We start from the raw sequence: 22534 nt of genomic DNA on the forward strand, positions 1-22534 counted from the left end.
GGGGGTTTTAGAAGGAGAACAAAAAATAGTATGAATGTCTCTTTAATATCTTATCAGTGTGGGTGACTCTTCAATCTTCTATTACATGGGAAATATTGTGTGTATGATGAAGTTCCTTGAGATGACGTGTTGTGAATTGGCACTATATAAATAAAATCTTATTGAATATTGCATATATACACACATATATATATACACACACATATATATATACACACATATATATATACATACATATACATATATACATATACATATATATATATACATATATACATATACATATATATATATATATATATATATATATATATATATATATATATATATATATATGGCACACATTGTGGCTGTATAAGATATCCGGTGCTCACAAACTGAAGAAATTCATCAATATTGTTTGACGCTTAAAATAAGCCGTGCTGGTATGTGTGTTGAACCCCCTCAGTGTCATCTGATTTGAACTTTGACCCCTTTTCTCCTGATTATGTGCTCACATGTAACATAATTGCATGTGAACAGACATCTTTGGCCTATGAAATGACAGTTCAGCTCCTCCTCTGCAAGTCAGCACATGACGCTTGACATGAGGGGGACCCCCCCCCCCCCCCCCCAAACATCTAGGGCAGCTGAACAGTAGAGGGTGGTAATGTAACATTAAACTGGGTGTAATGCACCACTCAGAGGCAGGGGCCAATATGAAAGTTTTTTTTTTTCTCTTAAGGTTCTAATTTTGCTGAAGACATTATTGTAGAGTTATCTGAGGGATCCGTCAGGGCATTTCTACATCTGCTCATGTGAAACAGAGAGACCAGCTGGGGTTGGGGTGTGAAGAAGATGAAAAAAAAGCAGTCGCATTGGACCCTGATAATCTTCTAAAGGCCTGCGTCTGCTCTCCAAAAGCAAAGCAATACTCTCAGATTGCTTTGTCTTGTCTGAAATCTGTGTGTGTTGGTGTGAGATTGTAAGAAAGTGTGCGAACCCACACGTATGTGTGAGAGAGCAAGACAACTCAAAGTAATGGGGCTTTGTAAAGCATATGTGAACCTGGTGGTTAATCCACATCTCCAATAACATTAATAGCCTAGGGTGATAAAAAAAAAAAAACTGTGTGTGCTGTGTGCACGAGTGTGGGGCTGCATGTGGGATAAGTATGCGGTCCATGGGTGTTTGTGAGTGAGTGTGTGTGTATGTGTGTGTTTGTGTGTGAGTGAGAAAGAGAGAGCGTCCCAGGTCAAGAAGCACTGTAGGAAATGAAGGGATCAGGAACAGAGAACAGATTACTCTTCCTGAGGATAATGAAATTATTTCTCACCTTCAATTACCTGATGAGGGAGAGGAAATAGTTTTGCGTTTCAGTGTTATGTGTGCGAGTCTCTGGTCAATACAGTTATTGGTCTCAGGAACCACCCCTTGTCAACAGGGTAATCTGTTACGACGGTAATGAACGTGTTTTGTTGTGCAATGTGCATATCAACCTCAGAACAAAAGCAAAACCCCTTGCAAAGACGGCGACTGGGTGTCAGAGAGCAGCGTTATCCACCGTAAAACTTTCAGCATGGGCTGAAAGGCTGTTCAGGGAGGAAGAAGATGTTAAACCACAACATACAAAGAAATGGGGAATTGACAGGATCCTGGGGAAAGAACATTATGTAGGGAAATATGGAAGCAACATCCTAATTCCTCATTCAGGAGGTTAAAGCTTGGGTTGGGTCTGCTAAACTGTTAACGAGGCTAATCATACCATAAAAAAAGTAAATGTTTAAAAGTGGCCGTAAAGAAAAGCCTTAATCTCAAAGGAGGAAATGCAAAAATCTCAGCAAACTACTGTTAAAATTTTATGAAAGGACGTCCAAAATGATTGACCCAAGTCATACCGTTTCTAGAGCAGTACTACCAAATATTAAGGAAGTGTATATGCCAACTTAAGAATTTCAAGAAAATTTGAAAAAAATATTCTCTACCATTATTCTGGCGTTTAGCAAATATAAATACCTCTGGTAATGCTAACTGACCCTCAAAAATGAAAAACAAATATGTCAAAATGTCCAACAGTGAGGAAAAAAAGTGGTTATGTGTCATTTTTTAATATAGTGGTGTGTATAAATATATGGTATAAATTATAAGTGGTTCCCACAAAAGGGGAACCACTAATGTTGTGTTGGGAAATATAGTATAGTGAGTCACATTTCTATTTATTTTATTTTTCTCTGAGTGTAAAACCTTTCAAGTCATCCATTCATTCAGGAGTTTTGTTATGTTCTTTGTTGATTGAAAAGGACTTTTTGGAAAGTTATCCATGAAATAAACATGTTATGAATTAATCCATCAGTACATCTTAAAGGTAACCATTTTTATGCTAATCTTTACTTTTGTAACGCCACAAAGTAAACTTACTTTAACGCATGTTTGGATTAAAACCTTTAAGTCGGTCTAATACTTTACTGTCATGTGAAAAAGTTGACAGTATTTCTCATGGTCCTCCTTACAGACGGAGAACTGCGATAACACCCCTTCCATTCAAATGGTGCCACCACACTCATCATCATGAGAAGTAAATCTTGAGAATGCTTGTTTGTAAGGAGTACGAGTAGATTTTCTGTGTTAATCATTTTGAAGATGTATCTTGTTTACTTCCTTACTTTTGAGTTTCTTTTCTTTTCTCATTTTTCCCTCTGTGTAGTGAGTTGATAAACCAGCCCATTAGTGCCTATTTGAGACTGTAGAGAAAACATCTCCAAGTAGAACTCTGTATTTTAACGGAGCCAAGTAAGTGTGAATTCAGATGTACACCTTATAGCTAAAAGTAGTGACTAGCCTTCCTTGACTCACATATGAACTTAAGTGACGTCCCATTCTTAGTCCATAGGGTTCAATATGGCGTTGGTCCAACCTTTGCAACTGTAACAGATTTCAACTCTTCAGGAAGGCTGTCCACAAGGTTCTGGAGTGTTTTTATGGGAACCTTTTACCAGAACAGTCAAGGTCAGCCACACCAAACCTTCTCATCCATCATATCTTTCTGGACCCTGGTTTGTGCTCTGGTGCACAATCATGTTGGAAGAGAAAGGGGCTAGCCCCAAACTGTTCCCACAAAGTTGGGAGTAAGGAGTTGTCCAAAATCTCTTGGTCTGCTGAAACATTCAGAGATCCTTTTACTGGAACTATGGTTCCAAGTACCGCTCCTGAAAGATAGCCCCACACCAGAATCCTCCACTCCACCAAACTTACACTCGGCCCAGTCCAATCAGACGAGTACTGTTCTGCTTGTCCGTCAGATCACCAGATTAGTCACTTCACAGAACGCACCTCTGCTGCTCTGGAGTCCAGTGGCTGCATGTTTTACACCAATGCATCAGACGCTTTGCATTGCACTTCATTCCATGATGGTTGCTGACTGTTCTCTAGCTAACCTGAAGGCCATGTGAGGTTCTGGAGGTTTGTAGCGGTGGACTCTGCAGAAGGTTGGCGACGGGCGTTTGCCGTTGCAGCTCCCAAATTAGGGAATGTTTTGCAGCTGCAAATTAGAAATGCCTCATCACTAGTCATTATCAAAATTCTTCTCTTAAAACCCTCATCATCATGGACAATGTTTTGTCGGCTATTTGCCAAACTCTGTAAAAGATCTGTTGCTCAAATTAATAAAATAAATAAACCCTCCTCTTCTCTTTTGCCCTTGACCCACCAGGGGTTGTTAGTTATGTCTATGTTGTATTTTCATGTTGCAACCTTTACTTGGATTTTATTTGCTTTAAATTCTAATGTTTTATTTGTTTATTTTAAATCATTCTTTTCGTTCAGCACTTTGGTCAGTGCCTGCTGTTTTTAAAGTGTTTAAAAAACAGCAGGCACTGACCCTGTCAACTAAATCTACTGTTAAGTTGTAGTGTCCTTAATGTCATCCCTCCTGATCCCAACGACCTGCTGCTGGCCTCTTGTACAACCTTGACTTAACGAGACACTAATCTGGCTTCTCTAGCTGTCAGTAATTAGACGCACGGGACAGATTATCCATCACCCTTTCTGTTTTGTCCTTCTCCATATCCACTTTTGGGTTATGCACTAAAAAAAGATAACATGGAAACCCAGCTACTTCATCTGAAGCACCTCTTCCTGATCTTTCTGGGAAATGCCAAAGCCTTTAAAGGCCAGGTAGCTAAAAGCAGGGAAGGAATTAGCTAAAGGGCTATTTTGAGAGCCTGAACGGGAATCCAGACGGGCAATATTACCCTATCTCACTAGCTAAGCCAAGCTAAGCTAAAAGTGATTGAGATTAGGCTGTTACTCTGTTCTCTGGACCATGACTTAATTAAAAAGAGCCCAACAACTTTCATCTAAAAGATAGCATAATGTTTAACTCAAGTTTTTTATTTTTAAATCTATGGACTCTTCTTGAAGTCTCCTGAAGGTCAGATATTAGTTTTGTGCGAGCAAGTTCTGCTTTTGCTACTAATAAAACGTATTTTATTAGTACGTTTTATTAGTACGAATAAAATACTAAATCCTAAAAACAGTTGTTTTCAACAACAGAAACCTGGCTTTGCCTCCTTTGTCTTGGATAAAAAGTTTGGTTTTCACCATTTGGTCAACTATGAAAATGAAGGGAAAAACACGTAAAAGGCAATAGAGACAAAGCTATAAAAATGTGGACCGTGAATGAGACTCTCATAGCTGTATGTAGGTGGGTAAAAAAAAAAGATTTTTATTGTTATACATAGGAATAGATAATGCAGATGTTGACAGAGAAATAGACAGAAAATGAGAAAGTCAAACAAATCAGAAAAAAAAATACAAAATGGAAAAAGAAAAACAATGCAAAGAAGGCATAGGAGTAAAGATCCACAGAGAACCTGACTTATTAGCAGTTCGAAAGACAAAAATCTGATCTTTTATGGTGTCACTGAACACACCATATCTAAAGCACAACCAGGTCCTGCAGGCAGCAATACTCTTCAGCAAGAACATTTTCACGGTGATTAAATAAATAACTGTAATATTGCTATTTTCAGCATCAGATGGATATTCAAAAATTAAGTGGTGTATATATCACATAAAAATATTTTTTTTTCTGAAGGAAACCATTTTTATGACATTTCAAATCATTTCAGTAGTTTATTTAGACTGCAAGAGAGTGAGAGAGAACCCAATTTAAAGCAGATAGGAGGGAAGGCTGAATGGAGTGGAGGAAACATTTTTAGCTTCCAACCTCTGTTGGCTCAAAAACATGTTGGATTTGGAAATAGCAGTTTGGAAACCTTAAAGTTTTGGTAAGGATTAAAATCCTACATAAATACACACAGCTGATCACCTTTGTAATAATTTAATCTTTATGTTAAGTTATTTGTAAAACTGTGCTTTACAGTTACTGCTCCTAAATAAAGACTGCTCACAGCAGGAAGGGTAGAAAATAATATTTGAAATGCTGTTTTTATGTCTTCCTTTCCTATGCGGGGGGTGTCACAATGGAAGCAGGTAGGAGGAAGAAGGATGGGATAGCAACGATATAAGACAAATATCACAGAGGGGAAGTGGGCAAGATATGTCAAGATGGGGTTAAGTGGGCCGTGGCGTTGCTGCGAGCACACACCAACGCCACTATGTGGCACGCAAACACACATCCCTGTGATGCACACGGCGGTCCTGCTCTCCCTCCCCTCGGGCTCAGCGTGGTTTTCAGGCTCTGTGGCTCGCTTGTGGTGATCCGTCTCCACATTAAGTGAGGCCTCAGATAATTCCTAAGCCTCCTCCATGGCCGATCCAATAAGGGATAAGGCTCTCTGCTGGCCATGATCAACTGACAATCTGTTCGCTCACACGGCTACTTTAGTGGAGGCCAGGATTACCCCGGCCAGCCTAGACACAGTGCACGCACAGTTCATAAGACCACCTCGGTGCCTGCAAGTGTGTGTTCTGCACAGGTGAAATGAAAAAAGAAAAAAAAACTGTTCACTTTAAGATGTGGGAGCTTTAAAACACCTGAACATCAACAAGGACACGATAATACTATGAATCCTAAGCAATTGCTTCTTAAAGAGGGAGTCATTTGTTTTATAAGAGAGCAGAAATAGCATTTTTGTAATCATTTTTACTGAAAGGCTTTCGTCTTTAAGGACAGATAGAGAAAACATCACAGATCATGAATGCCATCACAAAACAAATTGAACTTAAAGAGAAAAAAAAAATCAAATTTATCAAACATAAAGAATTGCAGAAGAATCACAAGGTTCATACTGGATTGAATTTCTGATTGCAGTAATGTTTTTTAAAATACGTTTTAAAGTCCCTTAAATGGTCTTTTCAAAGGAAAAAAAAGATTATGATTCTTTTGGAATATTTGCAAAATAAAGACTGCTCGTGATTTAGAATAACTTCCCAGTAAATATGAATATCTTTGATTTATTTAATGAACCAGGTCCAAAGCGAAATTCACGCATTATATAGATATAATACACAAAGACTCATATACTTCATGCATTTCCTTCTTGCAATAGAGGCAGAAAGCTGCTATTAAAACAAAGCTGCACTGATGCAGCAGTTCATGCAAAGGCAGCCTCAACCAATAATTAAGTGCATGTACTGTGCAGTGGAATAGACATGAACTTCAGTAGTTTTAAGAAAAGCTACATTTGGCTTTTTAGAATAAGCTGAAATAAACACTTGAAATATATCACTGTATTTAATCTAAATTTGAAACTATATATTTACATTCATCAAAATCTGGCATCAAACCAGACTAAACCTTTGCCGTTTTAGGCCTATTAGGGCTGCAAAAAATTATTTTTATTAGCTTTTTTTTCAACATTTCCTTAGCATTCAAAGATTTCAGCCAAAGGATGTCGCTCCACTCATGCAGTTGAGAGAAAGAAATTCATTCCTCTCACTTTTCTAGTGATTAAAAAAAATTGATTAATTGTGGTTATTCCAACTGACCTAAAACATAAAAAGTCTGGTCTGAATTGATGTCAGACAGGAAGAAAAAAATGTTTCTCGTCTTTTATGCAGCTTGTAAACATTTTGTTTCAGCTGTAGATGAGTTTGACTTTTTGAATTGAGTTACAATATAGTTTTCCGAAAATTTCACATCTACTAACATGTACTTGTAATTTGGACAGCCTTTAAGCTAACTGTTTAAAGATTGTCGTGTAAGAAAATGGAAGTATTTACACATGTATTAGACAATCAATGCAAAACCTCCAAAATGAAAGAGGTTCTGTAGCTTTTTTTTTTTTAGAACATCCAGGAGTCTATAAAGTGGGTTCTAACCGCAGTCAAGTGTTTTGCTGCAAAATAGCTAAAAGTCAACAGGGTAAAGAACAAAAACAATAACTATTAGTTATATTTTAGCATTTCAACATCAGAAAGTCAAAACTATTGTTAGGTTTAAAGGACCTTTATCCCCTGGCAAATCAGATTAGGCAAGGCTGTATAAAAGCCCGAACTACTAACAGCAACATGTTAATATTAATAGCAATTACAGATTGATGACTCTGCCTTGCTGAAATGGTAAATACACAAGCTGTGAATAAGCAGTTTAGATAGCCTTTTCGCCTTTCACCAGAAGAGCCCGGCAGTGTGTGATAAGCATCGACATTCTAGCCAACAGCGCCCGCCTTGGAGACATTCCTGATCCTTTTTTCCATTGGAATAGGCTCATTTTAACGCACACTCACCTCCGCGCACCCACACACGCCCACAAACAGGCACTCGCGCGCACGCTCCGAAGACTGTGCAGGGCTTCGATAAGCGTGGCCCCGTCTCTGCCTCTCTCTCTCTCTCTCTCTCTGAGTAAACATCGTTTTGGATTAGGCAGAGTATAATGAGAGCAGGGGGCTATCTGCCCACCACGCCTGCATCGTGGCCCCCCACACCTCTCAGAGGGGGCTAGGACCAATCTTTACTCTGCTATTTATCCCCCTCCTCTGATAGCTTACTTATCTGCTACAAATGCCAGGGCTGACTGCCTGTCTAACTGCCCCTGTAACTGTCTGCTTGTTTCTCCGACCGCCTGTCTCCCCGTCTTACTGAGTTTTGTCATAAAGCTTGAAAAGCAATAAGATAAAATACACATCTGGTTCTCATTTTATCTGTTTTCACTTGTCTGTCGGCGCGTCTCTCTTCGTGAATCTAATCTGGCTGTTACGACTGTCAAGGCGAGCTTAAAGTGCAGAATTGTCGTTTCATTTCATGCAAAACATCAGTTTTCCCAAGTTTTGCCATCTTAGTTGTGGACTTTTTTTTATACCCAGTGATTTAACACTCTGTGCTGGATCACTGTGTTAAAAGACAGCCCTGCAGAGGAAAGTGAGGGGAACTGAGAGAGGTCATTGGAGTGTCTCTGCTACCTATCAAGGATCTGTTTCAGAGTCTCTGAATAATTTACAAAGATTCATCACATCATCTCCAGAAGCTTCCTGAAGTGCTGCCACGGGTCAAACTCTGAACTGAAGTAGTTCTGGATCATACCTTTAGGTTAAAAAGGAGAAAAATGTGACTCCAACATTGTTGATGGAGAGGAGCGATTGTTTATAGGGAATGTTACATTCATCCCAGGTGACAAATGAGAATGATTTAGGTTGATTTTAAAGTAAATATCTTACTTAAAGCTCATTTAATTGTTGGCTCCACTTCATTGGCTGAAGTTTGTAGTGCAAGTAGGGGTTCAGTTTTCACTCACAAGTTGAATTTTTAAAGTTTGAAGTATAAAAAGTTAACTTTAAGCTCCCTGGAAACAGGTATCATTTGTGGGAAAGTCGGAGGTTTGCCGCTGGCACAAAACTTTAAAAGTCCAGTATTGCTGCCTTGCATCTAAACTGCAGTGTGAGCCGCAGGAAAGAAAAAAAAAACATTTCATTTACACGTCTGACAATTTGAATCTTCTTAAATGCTTCAACATACAATTATAAATAACCACTTTTCGTAAACTTGTTTCAGCAGCATTCATACAAATTGCAGATAAAAACATTATTATTAGGTTGTATTGCTAACAGAAGTCAATAAATCCAATTGGTTTCAAAGATTTAATGTGGGATATAGTTTAGTTTAGTTTGTGTTTTGCTGCATTATAGTTTGTTGATATTTACCTCGCAAACAATTGATACGATTTTTCCAAAGTACTTCAAAGGGAACTCAAACACCACCAGCGATCCCAGCGCCACAGTTTGAGAACCATGTGTATCAGCGTAGAGTAAAGCAGCGCTGCCCCTCCACCACCTGTTGCTGCTCACTGCCAGATCGAATAGCCCGACAAGAAAACCAGCTGGTATCAGCTTGTAGCACTTCTGTTACTTTATAAAGCAGAACAACAAAAACATTAAATAATCTGCACAATAAACATCAAATTTTAATTTTGTAAATTTTCTTTTCATATTTTGTTTAGTTTAAATAATAAAATCAAAGTTACAATAAATAAATGTTATAGATAACATCATCATAACCAGTGGCGGCAGGGGCGGTTCTAGACGGGGGCCAGCAAGGGCCAGTGCCCCTGTCGAACTGGTCCTGGCCCCTGTACTAAAGACATGACTTTTAATACATTTCTTAGAACGATATATGCTGACAAAGATACCGTAACTGATTGATCACTTGGACCAATTGTGTTTTTTACCTTTACGGTTTTACTCTAACAATAATTTTAAAATTAAACTGTTTCACGCTGAGCTCCAGTCGTACTGAGATAGGATCAGGGGTCTACCACCTGCAGTTCCAGAGCCACAACTGGCTCTTTGGCTCATTTATTATATGAAATTATGAAATATTGACTTGTTTAGTCCCCCCCCAATCTTTTGTTCTGTGCCCACATGAAAAAACACTGGTCCCACCCTGGTCCCCCTGCTAAATTTGGTGTAGAACCGTCACTGAGTGGCGGGCAGAGCTAACCAAAAAGTTAGCTAACATATATTAGCTTTGCAGCTGTTAAAGAGAAGATGTATAAGAACATTTGAGGAAGCTAACTGGTTTCCTTATTGCTGTTTTATACATATTGGTTAAATGTCCCTCGTGGATTGCCATAGAACAGCCATCCAGTGTTTTGCAGGAAGTGTTTGGGAAAAGAAAGGGTCCCGCTGAGCCATGCCGTGACCCAAAAGCCCAGCACCAAGTCCAGTCTCTTCCACCTCATGAAGTGCCAGTGTTACACAGCACAGACAAAAATGCGGATACTGGCGTCTCGGTTTTGCCGACCACATCATAACAAGAAGAAAGGTAAGACGTAAACGGCACCGTAATTTACAATGTTTTTTTTTTTTTTTGTGGAGCAATGACTCTTACTGTTGTGGAGAAGTCTGTGTGGATGTGTATTACGAACCAAGACAGTGACGTAAATGGCGGATAAGTATCTTGTTGTGAACGTTAACATAACATACATACAGTTATCAAAACCCAATAAAATGGACGCTCACCAATAAAAATGTGTTCTGTTTTCTAAAGCCCCACTCTGGTTGCGGAAAAAGACACATAGTTCGGATGAAGTGAGGATAAACCAAAATCAGACTGCACTCCAGCCAACGCGGATGCACCGAGCTCGGCCACCACATCCTAAACTGCCTTTCTTTAACACCCATCCCATCAAGCCCTGCAGTCCTTGCGGACAACAAATAAGAGTAGAGAGTACACACTTGATGAAATTACATCTGATGTGCAACTGTTGTCAGCCCAAAGTGAGCTTTCTGAGCAAAGGGAAATACAGGGAAGTGAGGGGTTCCTGAAGTATGGACCCAGAGAAGTGGCAGAAAAACACAGCAGGCACACAATTACAGAGAGTAGGAAAAATCAAATGAGAGATGGAGGAAGGTGTGGGAAGAGATGGGAAGAGACAAAAGCAAGGAGCAAAGATTGTATCACTAATAAACACATGAGCACACAGGTTTGGGAATAGCTGGCCGAGAAGCTTTGCAGAGCTCCACTCGCTGATTGCCTCAAAGCGAGCGGCTGAGGCCCGTATGGTTGGGGATCGATGGAAGCTTGTCAGATTATAGGCTGTCACCTTAAAGAAGCGACATGCTTTCATGAACGACGATGCATGCAAATAATTATGAAAGCAGACGTGAAAACCAAGCAAAAAAAAAAAAGGGGTGACTGAAAATGAGGAAAGAATGCGATGATATCAATGAAAATCTGAGTGTGATTTACTTTTTTCCTCTTGTTTCTTGGCTTTTAAAGGAAAGAATGAAAAAATATGAGAAAATGTGTCAGCTGCCACTAATTCCCTCTCTGGCATTTTTACAGTATCATTCACAGAGCAATTTGCTGCAGGGTTGCCGCAACGAGTTTTGGGCCACGTGACAAAAAAATCTAAATAATCCCGAAAGCTCATACATATATAACATTTTCTTTTTTGGGGCCCCTATCATTCAGGGGCCCTGGTGTCCCAACTTTGTCCCCTATAAGGCGCCCTGATTTGCTGCATCAAACAAAGAAGCCTTGATGAAGTTCATCCCAGCAAACTCCTTCTCAGGTCAGATTGTGCAATGCAAAAGACACGCTGCTATGGTTTAGATGCAACGGGCCTCAGATAGTATTTGCCGCTGTTCTGGTTCATGAGAGGAAAAAGGAAGAACAAGTATGGCTCGTTCACAGTGGCTGCCTGAGAGGCCCATTCACTCTTTGAACAAAAAAAAAGTAAAAATATTAGTTAGCAATGCTAACTTAGCATGTTTACATGGTCGAATTCTTAAAAATAAACCAGACACTCTCCACCTATTGAGTCCTATATGTAGCAATTAGATGCTGTTTAGTGATAATGATGCTATTTTTAGCTTTTGATTACTCCGGTAAATAAAAAAAAAAGGAAAAAAAAAACATTAGCATGTTATGCACCACTGTCCAAGAGAAATTAGAAAATGTTTTTCACAAAACTCTAAAACCATGTATACTACCCTCCACATGCCTGCGTAGGCTTGATGTTGAGATTTTAAAAACAAAGACTCAATCTCATTAGGCACCGAGAAAAACAGAGTCTACATCGCATTATAAAGCTGTTGTCTTTTTGTACTTAATATTAAACTGTTCCCTTAAGCGTGATCGTGGGCTTTCCTCTTTCTTTCGGTGGTCAACTTCATCTGTTGTTGCTGTGTTTTTGCTAGCGCCAGTAAAATGTGCCTCTATGTTGGGATCTAATGACTCTGAGCTTAAACCCAGCTGATGGATCACTGCCACTGCTTTCAGTGTTGTTGTTTTATTAAATCGTTTATTTCTTTATTTAGTATATAGTAACCGATGTGATTTTAAATGTAACTGAGTAAAATACTTGAATCAAATCATAGTCAAGCACACATAAAAGTTCAGCTTTTGTAAACTACTTTAAAAAGTACAAAGTATATCAAAACTGTACTTAATTACAGTAACTTGAGTAAATGTAACTAATTACCTTCCACCCCTGTCTAATATTCCATTTAAATAGCTTTTAGCTTTCGTCTGGCTTCATTTCTGACGTCACTGAAAATAGTTTCTTGCAGCAGCAACTTCCACACCGAAGAGCGTCGTTTTCAGCGCACCCTGGTAACGCTGACGCATGAGTTCGATGATCAAAAATAGATCTGATATTTATAAATCCAAACGGCCGGTCAAGATGAAGATCATCTGGTTCAGCCAACCAGGTTCTCTGTGCATCTCTCTAAGAGCAGTAACACCTGTGATTATTCACTTCATAGTTTAATCAAACTGTTTCAAAATGTTACACATCTTTAAAAAGCAGTGGCTGGCTTCTTTGGTGCATCGATTTGGACGGCCAGAACAGGATTTTAAGAGATTATTTCAAAAACATGTACAAGTTCACTAATAATTTGTAATAATAATATTTGAATAAAATTATTTGTACCTTAAGCCTGGACTTTGGTAAGCTCACAGAGTTCGACAGAAAGCTAAATATACACAGTAAAGACGAGGCGATTCAAAGAGAACCATGTGAGAAAGGGAGAGTGTGGTTAATCCAGAAGTCTGCCCAGAGACTGCACTGATGCTTTAAACATGAGAGTCAGATTTTCTATCTCAGCGAGGAGATGCTGGCAGAAAAAAAAAAAAGAGAATAGAAAAGAATCAGGAGGAGAGATTAGAGGGAGCAAAGAGAAGAATAAAGAGTAGAATTTAAGGGAGGCAGATTTGTTTTGGTTGGAAAAGAGTGGTGTTGAGGGTGGGACTGTCAGGTGTGGATTTATTTAAACTGTTTAACCTCACAGTTTACATTTACATTTTACGGATGTATGAACAATATTTCATACATCCATATGCGGCCTTCCATCAATGACCTACAAGAAACATCTAAAACTATATTATTACAAATAATTACACCATGTCCAATGGTTTTGAATGATTAATAAGGAAAATTATAGCTACAGTCAGACTTTGCTAATCAGTTGTGAACGTTGTTAGCCTCCGTAGCTGTGCAGGTTGTTTGACTCAGACATTATTGACAGCTTACGTATAATTTGCTCTGGCAGAAAATCTTACAGGTCACTTAAAATAATTGGAGTTTACTATGCTCCGACAAGAGTGAACAGCAATATGTCCATGAAGGTTTTATGGGTGTATCATGATCCAGAGGCATTTTTCTTCTGCATCCCATTATATAGGAAAATGAAGAGCAGGACACTGTTACACAGATTCAACCATAGGCTTGAAAACAAGGCACCTGAATTTAAAGCTTTATTTGAATAGTTCCCTCAACTGATGATCACAAGTTTGCGGTTTGGTTCGACACTATTTGTCACAGTGACAACTATTTGATTATTTTTGTAGCCTTCAGCAAGGTTCGGCTATAACTCTGACAGGAAATCGGACCTCTCTTCATGACAGAATTGAAGACCTGGCTTTTAAGTTTAGTCTGCACATCTTCAGTAAAGATGAGACCCGGGCTTTCAAAATACCAAAACCTAACACAATTTTACTTGTTTTTATTCTGTTTAAACACTGAATTATGTCCAAGTTTCAAACATCTAGCTGATTAATTTAGGTAAAGTTGAACATTTAGAAGCTGTACTCCTCCTTTACTACTCGATTTAGCTTAGTTCTACTGGAGGTTTCTTCAAGTTAAAAGGGATTTTTCCGAGCCTGGCCAGCCAGACTGACTTAAGCCGTAAACATGGCATATCAGTCTGGAAAGCCGATTTCAAAGGTGGGTCTAACAGGGTCAGCGGAAACAGGTTAGAACCAATCAGATAACTATGGATATGATGCAGAAAGCTCCTAGCAACACACTCTGCTTTAGCCCTTAGAGCAGCTGGTTGTTGAGTTTTTAAAGATATATCCAGCTCTTTCAGGACACAATAATCATAAAAACATCACACCATTGGGGCTGCCATTTTCACTGTTATGGTTACCGAAAAGCGCTGCTGCATTATGGGTAAAGAATGACGGATCGTAAACTCCGGCCTCCCGCGTTGTGATTGGTCCAGAGAGTCTGAGCCTGTCCTGACCGACAAGTTGTGTACAACAGATATTGCATAAGTCGGTCTGGCTGGTCAGGCTAGAGTTTTCCTCCCCACTGTCGCTACATGCATACTCAGTATGAGGGATCGCTCCAAAATAAATGACACAATGCAAGCGACTTTCCACTGCCGCTACGTGCTCATCCAGGAGGAGTGAATGCTGCAAGTCAATGACTCAGTGCAGTCGGCTGGATTTCCTTCAGATAGAAAACAATTTAACCAATCTGTGTGGATGATTCAATAGAACTGACTTCCTTGAGATGATGTGTTGTAAGTTAGCACTATGTGAAATCAAATAGTATTGAATTGAATAAAAGGCAATACCTGTACCCCAGAAAGTAAAACAACTCCATTGCATGAAGCTGCTCTGCTTGACAGGTGGTAATGCGTTCCCCTAGGTTAGAAAGCCTCCATTTGTTCTTACTGAGTCCAGAAAGCTCCATCTTTGTTTCACCTCACTTTCAAATATTTCCCCAAAGGCTTGTCTATGAGTAGAGAAGCAAGCTAAGCTAGAAGGTTGTGGAGCAGAGGTATTTGTTCCTTGTCGACAACATCTCAGTCCAAAAGAATGTGAAACTTGCTTGACTGTGGGAAGTGACAGGAATTTAGGTATTGACCATTCAAACCAAATTCTTTCGACGGTTTGGGTCAAATTGTCTCAAAAGAGACTGATAAAGAACTCCAGAATGCACAGGAAGGAGCCACAGCATCTCTCTCTCTCTCTCTTTGCCCACAGCTCTCCACAGGCTGCATTGTGGAGGACCAGCATGGGAACGTCCTCAAATTGCTGACCAAGTAAAAGACTAGATCTTCAAGAAAACCTCAGATCCAAAATAAAGTAGGTTTACTGTTTGAGAAGCCGATGACTGCACCCCAGGCGGAAATAAGTCTAGCCGCCTGAAATGATCTATCTGTGCTCCGGCAGAAAGAATCTAAAAGAATTACAGATTCCCCAAGAACAGGCGGTGTCTATAATTACGCTGAGAGAAGACGGCATGGAAACCGCACCTCCACACCGGACCTGCTGCACTCAACGTGCTCTCCTGTCCATCTGAATGGTTCACTGTAAAAGGCGGCTTCTGAGAAAACCAGTTGAGGGTAAAACCATCTAAATATTGTTTATTTTATTGTGTTTTGCTTTGTTTATGGGGCCAGCTGCTTGAGTGCTAACAAACCACTGGGCCTAATGCTACAACCTTTGCTTTTGCATTGTGGTTTAAAGTTGCAACAAACTTTATTTTAATGAGTGGTTGAAACACTGACCGTACGGTAATGAGAGGTTGCTCCATTTTAACGGTGAATTCCCTTCCTCTCATCTCATTAGCCTGCATAAAATAAGTCAGCAAAGTCCTCATAAATGTGCTAAACAGTGCCTCCGTTATCCGAGCTGCGATCGGCCCTAGAATGCCACCCACTGTGATGGCTAGGTAACACAGCATTAGGAATCAAGTTTCAAAAATGTTATTGATTACCAATTCAGTTAACCATTTTTGAAACATGTTATTGAAATAGTGTTTCATTTCTCTGTCATTTCATTTTTACATAGTAGTTTAGTTGAACGTTACTAGTCTAGCTAAAGAGTTTGTTAAATTAAGCTGTTTAACTTGAAGTTGATGTACTCAGTTAATAAATTCTTGTATTTTGGGGAGAAATTGTAATTATTTTATATGTGCAAGAGTTGCTGTTTGAGAACAAAAGAGTGCACATTCCCTCCATCTGTTGTTCTACAATATTAAACCTCACCAGGCAGGTATTTATAAAAATGTATGAAAAAGACTGAGAGTCGTTTGGCTATTATTTCTTAATAATTATATCAAGTAGTAATACCCTAACAATAATAAATAATAAAATATTTTTCTGATAAATTAAATAATATTTAACATTGGAAATCCTACATCTTTGCATTTAAATTTGAGGATTTTTACCTTATATTCCCACTTCATTCACATCATTGGCTCCAAACCAATCAATACTTTTACTTAGTTTGATTTGACTTTTTTTTTTATCGATCCCCTCCTAAATCAGAAAGCCTTTCATTTTGTGGTGATAATGACAGGCAAAGTCAAACCCGATGCATAACCTTGACTGTAAAATATTTTTTACAGTCAGACATAAAACGACAAGGGTAAAACGTTTGAGTCTAGTCTTTGGAGATGAGGAACCCGGGTTATAAAGAGATTTGAGCAGGAAAGTTTAGACCAGAAGAAAAAAAATGGATTTGGTGAGTTTTGAGCACGAGACATGGATGATCTTAAAGCATGTGAGCAGTAATGGTAAGAAGGTGGAGTAATGGTGGCAGAGTGCTAATTCAAAAGGTTCAGAAGTGGAAGAATTCCCCTCTGGCTTCGCTTTATTCACTTAAACTGCAATAAACTACAGAGCGACAAATTCACTCTGAGAGGCCAGTGGATGTCTGCACATGTGGCAAAGCACTGCCTGTGTTGTATTCAAGTAAGCGTCTGTTTATTTGCATCTGTTTCCGTATGAGCTTTTGCATGTTTACGTGCGAGCGACGGGCTGCCCTGAGGCTTGCCGTGTGCAGCCGTTTCATTGGAGAGGCAGATGAGCAGAGGAGACGTCCTGAGGCAGCCCAGCAGTTGCCAGAGCTTTATCTGAGCTGAAATGATTTTAGCACTCCATTTTGGAGCACTAACCCAGGAGCAATGTCAACTCCTTCTTCTGCCTTTCCTCCTCTCTGCCCTCTTTTCTTAGTACCCCCCCCCCCCCCCCCATCCTTTGCAAGTTGCAGTGGCTGGGATAGTCAGGCCCCTTTTTCACTTTTTCTCACGTTGCAAAACAAACAGTAAATTCATTTTGATATAAATTTTTAAAGCAGAAGAACAGAGTTATGAAATCATAAATTAAAATAAAGTTGTGAAAAAATTACAAATAAAAATCCAATAGGTTTGACATGGTAATCACTCCACTTTGATCTGAATCCCCTTTTTTTGTTGGAGAACATTTATGAACAAGCAGCCAAGAGACCCATGGGAACTTTGGAGGAGCTACAGAGCTCCATAGCTCAGGTGGGATAATCTACTAACAAGACCACTACTACTCATGTACTCCAAAAATCTATTCATTAGGCCCTAATGATTAGGGAAAAGTTAGCAAAAAGGAAAAAAATATAGAAAAGAAGTGCCTTTATTGTCCAACAGAGGGGAAATTCGGCTGTGACAGTGGCAAAAACACATATACAGGATTTACCTGAGCATGGCTAGTATGGCTGAGCGATATGGCCTAAAATCAATATCACAATATATTGAGCAGTTGGTAACGATAAATGTACGATAACACAAGCCCCCGCCCCCAGTTGTGGCTGAAACGTTGTTCACAGCTGCTCCATTTCCTTCTTGACCAGCTCTACCACTGCCGCCGCTTCAACATTTGAATGTTCCTCCAATTTTTTCAACCTCGCTTTCCTTTTTCACTTCTTCTCTCAGATAGGATGGGGAGCAGTCACATGACTACAGACTGTACACGTAGCGCAGCGTCTTAAAGGGACATGAGCTTAGCCTAACAGTACGCCGCCACAAAAAGACAAAAGTAACTTTTCTTTCCATTTTTTTAAAATACCGAAAATACCAACATGGGCAAAATGACGTCGGTCATTGTCATGAATTTCGGTATAAGTACATTTTTTGTTCATCACCCAGGCCTACACCCGACTTACACACTAGATTAAGTAATATGAATAAAAAAGCTAATTTAAAGTTAAGTTTTAAGCAGAAGAGAATTAACTCATCAGAAAGGGAAAAAGGAAGAAAATATTAAACCATAAGAAGTCCAATTTGCACTGTAATTTTTTTTTAGATGCAAAATTCTATGTGTAGAGGAAAACTAACACTGCATGGTGGTGGCAGCATCATGCTGTGGAGATTTTTTTCCTGCCCATTAGGAACAGAAAGCTGGTCAGCATTGATAGGAACATGAACCTAGCTAAATACACAGAAATCCTTGAGGAAAACCTGTAAGAGGTGGCAGACAGACTTAGAACCGGGATGGAGGTTCATCTTCAGGACAATGACCTTAAACATACAGCCAGAGCTACAAAGGAGTGGTTTAGATCAAACACCAATTGTAAATAAAGGAGGAGCAGCTCCAGATTCTAAAACCTTATTTCAAACCAAAGGCTAGATGGTTGTAACTTGTTCAAACAGAACACCGACCCTTATAAATGTTTTACTTCTTTTTTTTAATTTATGTTTTTTACTTTTGATTAATTACTTATTTTGTATGAATCACTTAACTAAGGACACAATGGTCCTCAACAGTCTAAGTCAGGATCACTCTAGGAGGACGAATAAACCCTGGCAAGCCGGAGTGTCGGTGGTGGTACGTTCCCCCACCCCTGCTCTCTCATCTTCCTCATCCTCTCCTTGTTCACTTTCTGTCTCCCCCTCCTCCTCTGCCTCCGTCTGTGGTCGCTGCCCTCCGCTGGCTGTCGTGCATTTACCTCACCTGCCACTTGGGCAATTAAGTGGTATTCCAAGGAAAGGCTTCTTGCTGAGCTTAACTGCATTACACGAGCAGGTAATATACCCTGAAAGAGTGTGTGAGAGTAAGGGGATAGTGGACGGAAGAAGGAGAGCATCTTGTGAGTAAAAAAACAGAGCAGGAAGGAGAAAGAATGAAGGTCTTAAGTGAATCGTTGACTCAAATGCTCTAATCACAGTGAAAGCCCTGGACAAAGAGCACCCATGGACGCCAAAAGGAGCACACCCTGGGGACAATGGATGAACGCTTAGCCCTCTCTGGATCTCCCTTAGCATGGAATGGCTATGTTCTTCTTGGCGTAAATTGAAGCAGGGTTAGCTTTAAGAGAAACACCTAAATATTTCATGAATGCTATATATGAATGGGCAGGAATTAGAGATGCAGCAAAGAAGGAAAGGAGCACACCGAAAGAAAAGAAGCGTCCCACAAAGATATTTGTGCCGATTTTCTAAGAGCGTCCATTCTTGGCCTCTACTCTTGGCTCTCGCCAGCTCTGCAGGAACTCCACTTTCCATAAAGCCCATAGGCAGATCACTGGCTCCCCAGTGTTAGGCAGCCATGATGGCTCTATTCAGCGGCCCTACTAATGCTATGCTGATTGTTTGAGCACAGCTAGCATGTAGTGTGGATAAGCATAGGTCATTTCCTCATTTCCCCAATGCCTCCTTTCAAACGTACAAGTGGGGTGGGCCTTTACTGCGGCGATGGGGAGCCACTAACTTTGACCCTAAAACTGGGGATTCTGCGAGCACGAAGTCAAATACAGAAAAAATCACAATGACGGACACTCAAATACACACAATCAGTGGAATAAAATCATTATTCAGAACACTGATGTGAAAAAAGAACTAAAATATCTCCAGAAGGTGATGCAGAATATACCCCTAAAGTTGCTTGTGCACCCTTTTGAGTGTGTCTTTTGTGCAAAGGGACAAAGGAGCCCTCACACAGACGTGCTGGAACATAATGGATGTGGCCCCTTGGTCCGCCATTGTACCATGGCAGAACTGTCTCCAGTCATTGAAATTGCTTACTTGAAGCAAAATGTTCAACTCGGCACTTTCAAAGTAGCCAGGTAATCGAGGGAAGGGGAGAAGAAAAAATAACTTCTATCATCAAGTCTTTTTGGAACAAAACATCACAGATAATCAGGTGCATGTGACAAATATGTCACACTGCACTGGGTGTTTTTAATTGATGCATCTTTTTTTTCAATCTGGTATACAAAGTAAACCTAAAGACTGTTTTCTAAGCAGCTCATAACTTAATACCAATTTTTGTTAAGAAGATATCGTTATTTCCATTTCCCTATTTTCAAATTATTTTTGGTACTGGACATTTTGGACTTATGGCTTACAGTGACCATCTAACTTTTTGGCAGTCCTAGTAAAGCCTTAAAGTGTTAATCTCACCACTATGGACATTTTTTCGACCTTTTATGTGTTTTTGACCAAAGAACAAAATATTCAGTCACAAAGTTCTGTACAGGTTTAAAAGAATAAATAAATATACATATGACAAAGTGGCTTGCAAAAATGTTCATGCCTCTTGAATTTTTCCACATATTGTCACATTACAGCCACAAACAAATAGATTTTATTGGAATTTTATGTGAAAGACAAACACAGAGTGGCAAACAATCATCAAGAAGAAAATAATTATTTTTTTTTTACTAATAAAAAGCTGAAAAGGGCATTACACAAAAGTATTCAGCCCCCCTGAGTGGAACCACCTTTTGCTACAATTACAGCTGCAAATCCTTTTGGGTGTGTCTCTACCAGCTTTGCACATCTAGAGACTGAAGTTTTTGTCTATTCTTGCTGGTGAAGATTCTCAGTCATCCAGGTCATGGTCATTACAAAAAAAAGTAAAAAAACGTACAAAACAAACAACTGGACTTTTTTCCGAAGTTTGAAGATGTTTCACTTTCTATCCCGGAAGCTTTGTGAATTTAAAAAGTCTGGAGTAATGTGGAGTTTCAAGCTTTATACTACTGCCCAACAAAGGCCTTGTAAGGGATTAGACAACATGTCCATTCTTCTTTGCAAAACAGATTAAACGGAGAGGGCTTGTAAACAGCAGTTTTCAGATCTTGCCACAGATTCTGCAGCTTTATGCTTACGGTCGTTGTCCTGCTGGAAGGCGAACCTCCGCCCCAGTCTCATGTCTTTTACAGACTCCGACAGGATTTCTTCCAAGATGTCCCTGTATTTGGCTCCGTCCATCTTCCCATCAACTTTGACAAGCTTCTCTGTCCCTGCTGAAGAGAAGCGCCCCCAGAGCATGATGCTGCCACCACCATATCTGACAGTGGGGATGGTGTGTTCAGGGATGTTCAGAGATAGCTCTCTGTCACACATAAAGTTTTACATTTTGGCCAAAAAGTTTGACTTTGGTCTCGTCTGACCGAAGCACCTTCTTCCACGTGTGTTTGCTGTGTCACCAACATGGCTTCTGGAAAAATGCAAACAGGGCTTCCTATGGTTTTCTTTTAACAATGCTTTTCTTCTTGCCCCTCTTCCATAAAGACCTTATTTGTGCAGTGCATGTCAAATAGTTGGTCCCCACCTGAGCTGTGGATCTCTGCTGTTCATCCAGAGTCTCCATGGGCCACTTGGCATCATCTCTGATCAGTGCTCTCCTTGTTTGGCGTGTAAGTTAAGGTGGACGACCTTGTCTTGGTAGGTTTACAGTTGGGCTATACTCTTTCCATTTCCGGAAAATGGATCATGATGCTGTTTGTTCTCCAACATTCTCTAAACAAACCTCTAAGGCATCACAGAGCAGCTGTATTTATGCCGAGATCAGACTACACACAGGTAATTCAGGAATCAGCCATCATCAGGCAACTTCCGAAGGCAATTGGTTGCACTCAGAGAAAAGGGGACTGAATATTTTTGCACATAACCCTTTTCAGTTTTTATATTTGCAAAAAATTTTCAAATCATGTATAATTTTCTTTCCACTTCACAACTGTTTACCCCTTTGTGTTGTTGGTCGTTCACATAAGTGAAAGGAAATTTCACGACTGGACCTGTTGCACAGGTGGCGCCCTATCACAGAACCACACTGGAGTTCACTGAGCGCCTGAGGCGACCCATTCTTTCACAGATGTTTGTAGAAGCAGTCTGCATGCATGGTCTGGATTTTATACAGCTGTGATCGTGGAAGTGACTGGAAAACCAGGTTTTGACTGGTTGGATGGGGTGACTGATGACCAAATAAGTTCAATGAAGGTAAGATACATCATATTGCGAATATTTTCGCAGTATGATGTATGTCATTACGCTCTGTGTTCCTTCAGTCCGTACAGAGATAGGAAAAACGGCTTTCTCTTACTCTGCACCTTCAATCTGAAACCCTCCCCAACAGAAACGGTTGGGTCAAAGTTATTTTATAACTTGTTTAAATCTTAAAATATTGAAAAGATGTCAAAAAGTTATTGCTTTTGTTATTATTTCTTCTTAAAATTTTATTTTAAACATTGTGAAACTGTATTTAACTAAGTCTTGTACTTTTATTGTGTGGGTTTTTACATATGTGGTATCAGGTTTCTCCAGTAAATGAGAACTCTTATCTCAATGTGATTCCCTGTATAAATAAAGGTTTAATAATAA

General features: G+C 39.7%; 1 protein-coding gene across 1 annotated transcript in view; it reads right to left on the minus strand.

Annotated features, from left to right (window-relative positions):
- The window catches only part of LOC105927942 (calmodulin-lysine N-methyltransferase), a 75478-nt gene extending 54336 nt beyond the window's left edge, over positions 1-21142 (minus strand). Inside the window, exons 1-3 of the mRNA XM_036126074.1 lie at positions 21040-21142; positions 8243-8289; positions 7671-7830 (exon numbers count right to left, since the gene is read on the minus strand). Of these exons, the coding sequence (XP_035981967.1) occupies positions 7671-7830; positions 8243-8289; positions 21040-21142 (310 nt within the window). The remainder of the gene's footprint in view (positions 1-7670; positions 7831-8242; positions 8290-21039) is intronic.
- Between the last annotated feature and the right edge of the window lie 1392 nt (positions 21143-22534).

This window comes from Fundulus heteroclitus, chromosome 22 (assembly GCF_011125445.2).
Source record: "Fundulus heteroclitus isolate FHET01 chromosome 22, MU-UCD_Fhet_4.1, whole genome shotgun sequence".
Classification (NCBI taxonomy): Eukaryota; Metazoa; Chordata; class Actinopteri; order Cyprinodontiformes; family Fundulidae; genus Fundulus; species Fundulus heteroclitus.